The following is an 11,090-nucleotide window of genomic DNA, read 5'->3' on the forward strand; positions in this document are numbered from 1 at the left end:
ATGAACGTCCCTGGGCCGGACTCTCTTACCTTGAACTAACCTCGGTGTAGCACTGATTTCATGCATGTTGCACTATTCGCCCACAGCTTTCCCTCCTCGGACATGTTGAGGTGGGCGAGACGGGGCGGGGCCCTTTCTCGCACCACCCTTGGCTCTTGCCGTTTCCCGACATTCAATGCCCTTCCCTCCTCTCTCTGTCCAGCTAAATCCTGCCTCTGTTCTAGAGCTAGTTCAAGGGCTCCTTCCGTCCCCCAGCCCTGCCTGGTCTTCAACACTTCTGGGGATATGGGAACCCCCAGTGGCCCAGGCGTGGCCTGGAGGTTGGGCCCGATCTGCCTGCATCAGGCACGCGGGCTGGCGGGCGGCGCAGTGCTGGAGGGGGAAGACTCCAGGAGCCCAGGCAAGGAATTCTGGGCCGGGCTGTGCAGGCACGGAGGCGCCTCGGGTCCGAGGGACGGGGAAGCAGCCGCAGGCACGGGCTGATCCAGCAGCCGCCTGGGTTCGAACGTGAACTCCGGCACAGGAAGGAACAAGGGGAAAGGATGTCCGGAGGCTCTGGGGTCTCAGAGGGGAGTCCAGACCTCCAGGGTCGGAACGTGCTGCCGGGCAGGCTGGTCTGGAGGCCGGTGACGTCAGCAGGGGCCGAGCGGGGGGCTGGCGAGCCCGGGAGCTGTGGCGGCGGGTGCCGCGGGCTCTCTCCGCAAGAGCTCACAGCCAGCCAGAGCCTGGTGCAGGGCGTCCAGGGTGGCCGCGGGTCCACGTCTCCCTTCTGGAAGGAAAGCGTAGACAGGGAGGGCAGGTCAGCTTGCTCTGCGTGGCCCCCGGGCCCCTCTTCCTTCTGGGGCCCTCCCTCCGCTCCCTTCCCCTTCTTCCCTCTCTCACCTCACCCCCACCAAGGACCCCAGAGAAGCAGGTTCCTCGCACCCAATTTCTGACCTCCCCCTCGATTCCAGGGACCATTCAGGGCGCTAGGCGTCCCCGAGCCTCGGCCGGCCGTGCCCTGTGCCGGCGAGCGAGCAAGGGCCTCTGCCCGCTGCCCAGCCCATTAGCGTGTGAGGCCCCCTGAGGGGAGGGCTTGGCCTGGCCCGTCTTGAATTCACAAGACGCCGTCTGGCGCCGATGCAGTCCTACTGCCCTGAACTTGGCCGGAACAATGGGCCCCAGTGCTTAAGGGAGAGAGCTGAGGCTCTGGGCGCAGCCGCTGCCTGGCCTCTTGTGCGTCAGTCTGTCCATCTGTGGAATGGATACAACAACGGCAGCTCTTCAGGGGGCTGTTGTGATGATGCAGTGGGTTCAAACCACGTGCGGCGCCTCCCCAGAGCCTGGCGCGTAGTCAGCCCTCGGGGGTTTTGACCCCGCTGGCTTCTGCTTGGCTCTTCGCCTCCGGGACTTCTTTTCCCTGCTCTCGTCCAATAGCATTTACAGTTTCCTGAAGCCTGTTCCCGACTATGCACATTCAGGGCGGTGATGACAGTGGCGTTTCGCAGACAAGATGCTCCGGACAGACCGTGCTGGGTCAGGGCCACCCCAGATGCCGTCCGGGCTCCGAAAGATGGCAGAGTCTCCTACCGTGCGTGGGCTCCTTGCAAGCCTCCAGCGTGTTCAGCAGAATCTTCCCCAGGGCTCTTTTCGATATATTCTGAAGAAGAAATGGAGACAGGACTGGACTGCGCCGTGGCTGCCAGTCCTCATTCAGCAGGTGGGGCTTGGTGGCCCCCATGGTGACCACTGTCTTCACTGTCTCGCTGTCCGCTGGTGCTGGCCACCCCTCCCCTCTCGCTCCCCACCCCATCTCTCAGGCTGGGCTAATCTGGTCTGGGGCTTGCTGGTTCTGGTCTTCAGCAGTCTGGTGCACAGCTAAGAGCCTACCTAAAACTCAGGCCATCTGGATTCAGATCCCACTTTCACCTTACAGTGGCTGTCATCCTCAGTACATTGTCTCCCAAGAAAAAAAATATTTTATTGTTTATTTATTTTTGAGAGAGAGAGAGAATGAGTGGGGGAGGGGCAGAGAGAAGGGGGTACAGAGACTCCGAAGCAGGCTCTGAGCTGACAGCACAGAGCCTGATGCAGGGCTTGAACCCATAAACCGTGAGATCTTGACCTGAGCCAAAGTCGGATGCTTAACCGACAGAACCTCCCAGGTGCCCCTCAAAAATTTTTTTCTTAAATACTTCACTGATGCTATTTAGGCACATGATTTATTTCTGTGCTCTGATATTTTATCATTCATCTTGCCAGGAACTTACAATAATTTGCCTCTGGATTCTCTTGGGTATTTCTGTGTAGATGAATATGATATAGACGGACTGACAGCTTTATGTCTTCTCGTCTAACCCTTACGCCTTTCCCTTCTTTTTCTTGTCTTAGTCCTTTGGCTAGCACTTCTAGCTGGCGTCCATACGGTGATGCGTGTCTCGATTCTGACTTTAGAAGGATTCCTTCTAACATTTCACCAGGACGTGTGAGGTTCGTGAGAGGCAGTTGGCCGAGTGACATTCCTTATCTGGTAAAGGAGGGACCTTACTGTTCTTAATTTGCGGAGGGGTTTATAATAAAAGGAGACTGTTACTGACTGTTCTATATCTGTTGAGATGAAGATGTGGGTTTTTTCCTATAGGAGGCAGAGGGGTATAGGATGGCCATAGATGTTATCTTTGAATTACTGCAATACATCCAATTTGGCCATGTTGGGTTTCCTTTAAAACTGCCGATTTGGTTTGCTGGTGTCTTATTTAATATTTTTGTATCCATGTTTCAGTGCAAATGTTAGCTCATAATTTCCTTTAAAAAAGTTTTTTTAATATTTATTTTTGAGAGACAGAGAGGCACAGATTATGTGGGGGGGAGGGGCAGAGAGAGAGGGAGACACAGAACCTGAAGCAGCTCCAGGCTCTGAGCTGTCAGCACAGAGCCTGATGTGGAGCCAGAGATCGTGACCTGAGCCGAAGTCGGATGCTGAACCAACTGAGCCACCCAGTCGCTCCATAACTTTCCCTTCTTATATTCATCCTTCTGTGGTTTTGGGATCAAAGTTATGTTAGTTTTATAAAACAAATTAGAGATCTTCCCCTTGTTTTTAATTACCTCCCCAGAGCCTCCTTTTCTGCATCTAGAAAGTGGAGGTAACACCTGCCTAACGTGAGGAAAGCCCGACACAGGCCGGTGCCCTCTCCCGAGAGCCCCTCCCCTTGCCCTGGGGGGGCGCCTCCCGTGAGCCTACCAGGTCCCGGAGCCTTTGCAGTAGCTGCAGCACGTCCACCAGCTTCTCCTCCAGCAGGGACAGCCGCACCCTCTCCGTCTCGACCATCTGCAGCTCCAGCCTCAGCTGCTCATTCTCTTCCACCTTCTGCTGCAGCTCTGCCTGCGGGGACCCACGGGGACTGAGCACCCACCCTGCTACCCTCTGCCCCAGGCTCACTGGGCCGTCTGCAGGCGGGACCCGCAGCTTGCTTTGACCCTTTCTCAGAGATCATCTCATCTGCTCCCCCCCAACCAGCCTGTCAAGGTTGGGAAACCCTCCCCCCCATCTTCCCAGTGATGGCACCAAGGCCCAGAGAGGCTGCATGTCTGGCCTGAGGTCACGCAGTGGGTTGGGTTAATGTAAGAATATGCATATTTTGTTTTCTAGGTGAGGACTTCATCTTCCCTTCTCTTCTCTATCCATATATATTTTTTATCCATATACATGTATATATATTTGGTTGCAAGCAACAGGAACCTTTGAGGCTGGTTTAAACAGAACAAGAATTCACTAATGGGCTGTGGGTCATTCCCAGGACAGGCCGGCGGTTGGAGAAACTCAGGGACGGGGCAGCAATCGGGGGGAGACCGTGGGGAAGTCTCCGGCCTCTTGTCCAGGGCCCAGAGCTGAGAAGGACGCTTTCCAGCAACTTTCTCATCTTCCTCAAATGGAAAACCTCAGGAGAGCAGCTCCGTTGGGCCAGTGTGAGTCACTGGCCGGCCCTTGGCCAGGGGAGCACCGAGCACGGGTATCCACTGGATACCCACTAGGGGGCAGATGGTAGTCAGTCACACAGTGTCACGTGGCTACCCGCCTTCTAAAGCCGGGATGCCCGGAGTAGGGGGGGTCCCTGTTATCAGCACTGATCGGGGGAAAGAGAAGGAGCTGAAGTCGAGGTACCCAAGGGCACCGCTGGGTCCACTTTGCGCTTTGGGCAGGACGGAGAAGGCGGGTGCCCACGCCTCCTGCAGCTGGGACGGGAAGGTGGGCTTGGGGACACAGCTCGTGTGCCTCAGTAACTCTCCTACCCCCACTTCCTTGACGTTCACCTAGAAAAGGGGTGGCGCCTATGCCTTGCGGGACTGCATCGGACCACAGATGCGTCAAAACCAGCCCGGGTTGAGATTCCAGGTGCACAAATATAAACCGATTGGAAAAGTGCCGTGTGCCAGGGCCTGACCAAATGGTGACGCCCAACAGCACTCCACGCTTGGTTACTGTGCAGTGGAGAAGCTGCTACGGAGTAGAGAGGTGCGGAAAAATGCAAATGGAGGCCGGCCCCCTCCCTGCCTCCCCCTCAATAACTTTCCTTGGGGGAAGGGTCCCTCTTTACCCGCCTCTGACCTTGACGGAGCTTCCTGCCTACGACAGGGACTGGCCCAGGGGCACTCACACGACCGAGGCTGCTCCCGTTGGTGTTTTTCCCTGAGACTGAATATATTGGGCTCTTCTCCCCTTGGGGTTTCTTAGCTGGGCCAGTGGGGGCCTGGAGCTGTCTCTGGTCCCTTCCCCACCATTTGGAGGAAGGGGAACGAGGCCAGCACCGGGGAAACAGAGCGGACGGGGCAGAGACGATCTAGTCCGAGTTGCTGGAGCCAGCTGTTTCTGAAGCTGTTTGTGCCCGCTCCACATTCTAAGAAACACCTAGTTTGCCCTCAAGCTGTTCGGAGATGATGGTTCCTTTAACCTGCGACCAAAATATTCTTCACTGAATCTAAATCAAAGGAAGGCACATCTCTCGGAGTCTTGGTTTACCCATCTGTGAACAGGGCACGGTTCCTGGCTGACATCCCTCAGGGCTCTCCCAGCTACGAGACCTTAGCCTCGGCCTCTGGGGCTCCGCTGACCTCGTCCCCAGGCGTCCCCAGGGTCTTCCCGCTGCAGCCCTGGGTCCCCAGATGCTCCGCCAGCAGGGCGACGCCAGCCTCCAGCTCCCCCGGGGCACAAGCATGGTCGACGCTGCCCAAGTGGCTGAAGTAAGTTGCGAGCTTCTTCACCGTCTGGTCGTCACACCTGCAGCAGAGCAGAGGCTGGCACCGTGGGGCCGCTTTCCAGAGCCTGCTCGAGCCTCAGACAGAGCGTGTTGCCACCGAGTCCGAAAGCTAAGCCAGGCCATGGCTCGGTACCCTCCCATGGCTCCCCATCTCACTCAGAGGGAAAGCCAGAGGCCTCACCCAACGTGCCCCCGTGACCTCTCTGGCCTCCCTCTCATCCCTCTTCACTCACTGCCCTCCAGACACAGCAACCTCCTCGCTGCCCCTCCAACAAGCCTCAGGGCCTTTGCACTTGCTGTTCCCACTTGCTGGAATGCTCTTCCCTCATTGCCTTCGGGTCTTTGCTCAAACAGCACCTTCTTCGCGTAGCCTTCTAGCCTCTCCTCGCACCTCTGTCTCTTGTGCTGCTTCGCCTTTTTTCCCGCCTGCTTGTCACCGCTCACTAGGATGGGGGCTCCCGCCTGCTGTCACCGCTCACTAGGACGGGGCTCCCGCCTGCTGTCACCGCTCACTAGGATGGGGCTCCCGCCTGCTTGTCACCGCTCACTAGGATGGGGCTCCCGCCTGCTGTCACCGCTCACTAGGATGGGGCTCCCGCCTGCTGTCACCGCTCACTAGGATGGGGCTCCAGGAGAGGAGGGCTGCTGTCTGTCTGCTGCTCTTCTCCCAGGGCCCCCAGATCCGGCTGGCACACAGCAGGTGCTTCATAAATGCCTGTTGCTGGCTTACGGGCTGGTGATGACCTTGGAAGTTGACAGCACTGTACGGTATATTAATAAAACTCAGTGCTGCCCCTTGGTGGCGTACCCGCTGGACCAGCCACCTGTTCGCCATTTTATAGCCCGACGGCGAGTCCCCACAAAACCTCTGCCAGACGAGCGTTCCTGCCCCGTCTAGGAGACGAGAGCTGAGGCTCGGAGGAGTCAGGAGCCCCGTCTGAGGTGCCCCAGGCGGCTGGGCCTTCCCCCCTGTCCAGCCTGGTCGTGAGGACTAAATAAGCCAGGGCGTCAGAGGCCCCAGGCCCGGGCCAGGCCGGAGGGGGCACTGTAAACGCTGTCGCCCGCAGGAGCCGCGGGGTGAGGAAGGGTCTGGTACGTCCTGGACTCAGGCTGAGCTCTGGGCCATGCCTCGGGCCGGCGGCCGGGGAGGGAGAAGCAGCCGTGGTCACTGGGGCTTCCCACAAAGTGTGCCTCTGCCTGTCACCCATTTCATCCCTGCGCGGGGGCGGGGGCGGGGGCATCTTGTCACCTCCCTCCTACGACTGGGGACAGAATCAGGCCCGTCAGCCCCCCAAGTTCAAGCTCTGTCCTGTGTGAAGGGGCCCTGGGCCTCCAGCGCCCATGCGGGCCTCGCCGCCCCCCGCCACACATACCCACTCCTGCAGCCGGAGAGGCCGGCCAGCAGCGCCTTGACCTTGGCCGGGGACGCCCGCTCTCCCTGCCGCTTGTCGCCCTCCTCTTCCTCGTCGGAGGCGGCCTGGCCCTCCACCCGGCGGAACAGCTGCCCGCCCACTGCTGGGGAGACACGGACGTGGGGACAAGGACGGACACAGCCACCCGCGTGCGTCCTCGGGGACAAGACGTTACATGTGCGTCGGGACGCGCGGATCCCCGCGGGCGTGGCCGGGGCCCCACCGTGTGGAACCGGGTTTCAGCCCCCGGGAGCTGCAGCCCCTAACACGGGGGGGGTGCGGGGGGGGTGCAGAGGAGGAGCGTCCTACACGTGACCCTGCGGGGTCCCCGACGTGCTGCGTCCAGTGTGGCCGCGCGACGGAAACCCCGGGCCTGTGGCAGCCGCCGGGGGTCGGGCCGCCCAGCGTCCGGCTCCGACTCCGGGGAGGGGGCAGCCCCCCGAATCTCTCCCCAGGGAGAGGGGCTCTCCCCTCTCCACCCCAGCCTGGCCCGGCACCGGCACCGGGAGGGCGACGCCCGCAGCCAGGGCGGCCCCGGGGGTGGGGCCAAAATCGGATTCAAACTCCCAGGGAAGAGGGGAGCCTGGGCGAGGCCGGCCAGGGGCGGGGGGCCGAGTGGCCCGTCTGGGCGGAGCGCCTTCCGCTCGGGGGCCCACGAAGGCGGGGCGGCCAGGGATGCGGGTCTATGACATCCTGTCCGCGCTCGAAGCCTACGTGGACTTTGCAGCTCGTTCCCGCACGGTACCTCCCACCTGCCTCGAGCCAGTCTGACCTTGACAATGGCCTGACGCGCATGCGCAGACCGAGTCCGAGCCGCAGAGCTGCGAACCCCGCCCCCCGCAGAGGGAGAGGAGACCAGGTGATCCCGGCCGCGCGACAGGCTTGGGAACCACGGACTCGGGTGGCCTGACCCAGGACACCCGTCTCCAGCCTGACTCCCGGCGGGGTGGGCCCAGGGCTGAGGTGACCGGCGGTCCGTGACATTTCAGTTGCGTGAATCGCGTTCCCAGTGTTGACGACTTGCTTCTCGCCCTGGGGACTTCCTGGTGCTGTGTGTGCATGTGTGTTGTGTGTGTGCATGTATATATGTGCGTGTGCCTCATGGTCATTAACATGTCCGGGAGCCCCAGGCAGGGGTAGGCAAGGGACTCGGAAGGGGAAGGGGGAGGAAGGCGCCCAGCAGCCCCTGCACTCGCCCACAGCCGGGCCCGCGGGCACCGGGCACCATCCCAGGCACCGTTTCTCTCTTTCCACCTGCCGCTCCACGCCCACCAGGCCCAGGTTCTTAAGATGACGGGTCTTCTCCAGCTCCTGCTTACACACCTCTGATGATGGGGAGCTCACTCCACCTCAGCTCCCTGGGCACCCAACCCATCCCTCCGTGGGACTGAAAGGAGACACGTCTTTCCCTCACTGAGCTGGAATGTGTCCCTGGAGCCCACGCTCCCCCACACCAGGTGTCTGTGCTCTCGGGTCTGGGGAAGGGGTCCTTGGGGACTCGGGAAGCCCAGCCCCAGCCCGTAGGGGGAGGGGGATTCTGTTTGGAGGCCGGATGGCGGCATCAGTGCACACAGGGCCCTGGGCACAGCCGACCGATCGTGAGCCTGGCTGCAAGCCCTGAGTGTGCAGGGACAAACCTTTGTCCAGGGCTCTGTTCCCGGAGCTGCCGTCCGACTGCCAGGCTCGCTCCAGAGGGGCGTCCGGGCTTCTGGTGCCACCGTCCTCAGGCTTGCCACTCTTGGCTTCTGGCTCTGGGCTGGCTCCTGAGGATGCTGGGAGCTGGGTGCCCTCTGACCTGTGGGCAGGGGAGAAGATGCAGGTGCTGAGAGGCAGGAGGGGGTGGGCCAGCTTCCTGCAGGGCGTGTGGGGTGTGGACCCACCCTCTTCCCCTGCTTCCTCTGCACGGAGCTGTCTACCACGTGCCTGAGGAAGACCCTGTGGCTGGCCCTGGGGGCTCCCTACCCAACGGCCAGCATGTGAGAGCCAGCCCAGATGCTCGCTGTCCCAGCGTCCCTCGCATCTAAGGCACAGGCTGCGGTTTAATTCTAGCCAAGGAGACTTCTGAGGAGCCTCCGGAATGGATTTTTATCCCGTAGTAAAGGTAAATCAGGAGAGAAAATGCCCTTCCTTCTTGCCTTTGGACAGCGTCACGTGGATATGTTTGAAGTGGTGGCAGCCATCTTGCGACCAAGAGGAAATGGCTGAGAGAATTGTGAGTAGTTGAACAAGAGCCCTGATATGTTTTAGCTGCTGAGTTAACGAGTCCTGGACCTCCCACCACCGGACTTCTTATTATGGGTGAGATTTTTTAAAAAGTCTTGTTTCCATTACTTTTAATTGGGCTTTGGAGAACCGATTTCACCCTCATCAATCAATGTTCTTGATATCCTAAGGTCCCCACTTGAATATCCATGGTCCATGTCACCGCCCTTATAAAATCAAGGGGAAAAAAAGGAAAACAAATCTATCCTAACGTGAAAGTATTCACTAACGACCTGGCTGGTTACCAGTCCTTCCCTCCTCCTTCATTTTACACCCGCATCTGTCTCTCATCTCTTCAGAATCTGTCGTTACTCAGTTTCTCCCTGTCGGATGGAACAGCCCAGTAGAAAAGGTCTGTGAAGTGAAATTGCGCATCGTGAAAAAGGAGCGGCTGTGGGACGTCGCTGAAGGCGGTACCGGGGACCCACGGGCCTCCCGGGCAAAACCATGAGTGGCGGGAACGGGGCAGAGCGGGACCAGTTTACAACCGAATAGAGAAAAATCAACAGGATTGGGAGGGGCCGGCAGCACCAACAGAGACCCGGAGGACTGCAAAAAGCCCTTAGAAAACCTTAGAAAACTCTCAAATATTTTTGCAGAAGACCCTCCTCCCGATCAAGCTGCAAAAACAAGAAAACGTGAGGTTAAGGATGCCCATCGTGTTTTCATGTGGTTGTTGGAGAAAGTATTGCAGGAGGAATCTAATCAACCCAGAAACGGTCTACGTCTGAGAATCAGTGCACTGACCTGCGGTCGTGAAGACTGCTTTTAAAAATGGACGAAAAATGAACAGTAGACTTGCCGTGACCCAGGAGGCCACTTCCGGGCAAAAACCCCAAAGATCTGAAGCAGATGTTGCCACACTCTTGTCCACAGTAGCACGATTCACAGTAGCCAAGGTAGAAGTGACCCAAGTGTCACTGGTGCATGAGTGGGTGAAGTGTGGTCAGTCCCTACGATGCAATATTTTTTATTTTTATTTATTTATTTATTTATTTTTTATTTCTAGGAGAGAGAGACAGCGTGAGCAAGAGAGGGTCAGAGAGAGAGGGAGTCACAGACTGAAACAGGCTCCAGGCTCCGAGCTGGCAGTCGGCACAGAGCCCGACGCGGGGCTCGAACCCACGAACCGTGAGATCATGACCTAAGTGAAAGTCGGACGCTCAACCGACTAAGCCACCCAGGCGCCCCTCTTACGATGCAATATTATCCAGCCTTCAGGAGGGAGGAGATACTGACATGCGCTACCACAAGCACAAAACTCGAGGACACGGTGCTCGGCGCAAGAAGCCAGTCGCCAAAGGACAGATGCCGTATGATCCCACGTCTACGGGGCCCCTAGAGCAGCCAGATTCCTGCAGACGGATCATAGCGGGTGGGTGCGGGGGGCGGGCAGGAGAATGGGGAGTTCGTGCTTAATGGGGACAAAGTTCCATTTGGGGAAGATGAAAAGGTTCTGTGGATGGGGGGGGATGGTTGCACCACAGTGTGAATGGACTTCACGCCATTGAACTGGACACTAAAAAATGGCTACAATAGTTAATTGTATGTTTTGTATACATTTTACAACGGGGAAAAAAAAGAATTAACTAAGCACTCCAACAAACTCTCTTGAATCCATTTTGGGTTTATTTTTCAAGTTAAAGCCTCAGTCACATCAGACACAGGCCACTCCCTTTGGTCCCATTTTGTGCAGACTCACTTCAGTGGATTCCCCGGGACCAAATATTGTGGGGACACCACGCGCCCTTCTCAATTCAGGGGCCGCTGTCTGGAGTGGCCGGCCCGACCTTGCCCACACAGACCACAGTAAAGGTGGAAGCCATACGACACCGCGGACGGAGCGGGGGGCCCTGGCCTTGCCGACGAGGAACTGGCAGTGGGACTTGGTCCCCATTTTCCAGATGGGCCCCTGGAGCCCATGACCTCTGAGGTCCTCCCTTCTCGCCTGTGTTCTCGCCGTCGGGTCTGTGAGGAGTCAGAGGAGCCGGCCTGGCTGCACGCGTGTCAGGGAGACGCCAGCAGCTGCTGCAGAGGGACGGGGACACGGGGACACGGGACATGGGACATGGGGACACGGGACATGGGGACACGGGGGGACGGGGACACGGGACACGGGGGATGGGGACACGGGACACGGGACATGGGACATGGGGACACGGGGCATGGGGACACGGGG

At 58.8% G+C, this 11,090-nt stretch overlaps 1 protein-coding gene and 1 long non-coding RNA gene across 2 annotated transcripts in view; one reads left to right on the forward strand and one right to left on the reverse strand.

Annotated features, from left to right (window-relative positions):
- Positions 1–213: 213 nt before the first annotated feature.
- EFCC1 (EF-hand and coiled-coil domain containing 1) overlaps positions 214–11,090 on the reverse strand; it is a 39,533-nt gene continuing 28,656 nt past the window's right edge. Inside the window, exons 4-9 of the mRNA XM_039248643.1 lie at positions 8,287–8,444; positions 6,611–6,752; positions 5,092–5,257; positions 3,224–3,364; positions 1,570–1,639; positions 214–769 (exon numbers count right to left, since the gene is read on the reverse strand). Of these exons, the coding sequence (XP_039104574.1) occupies positions 633–769; positions 1,570–1,639; positions 3,224–3,364; positions 5,092–5,257; positions 6,611–6,752; positions 8,287–8,444 (814 nt within the window). The 3' untranslated portion in view covers positions 214–632. The remainder of the gene's footprint in view (positions 770–1,569; positions 1,640–3,223; positions 3,365–5,091; positions 5,258–6,610; positions 6,753–8,286; positions 8,445–11,090) is intronic.
- LOC120242704 lies at positions 8,643–9,533 on the forward strand. The gene is made up of 2 exons (XR_005531142.1): positions 8,643–8,947; positions 9,211–9,533. It is a non-coding gene; the product is annotated as an uncharacterized LOC120242704 (long non-coding RNA).

The sequence above is a fragment of the Hyaena hyaena genome, unplaced genomic scaffold (genome assembly GCF_003009895.1).
Source record: "Hyaena hyaena isolate Hyena2069 unplaced genomic scaffold, ASM300989v1 scaffold_316, whole genome shotgun sequence".
NCBI classification, from domain to species: domain Eukaryota; kingdom Metazoa; phylum Chordata; class Mammalia; order Carnivora; family Hyaenidae; genus Hyaena; species Hyaena hyaena.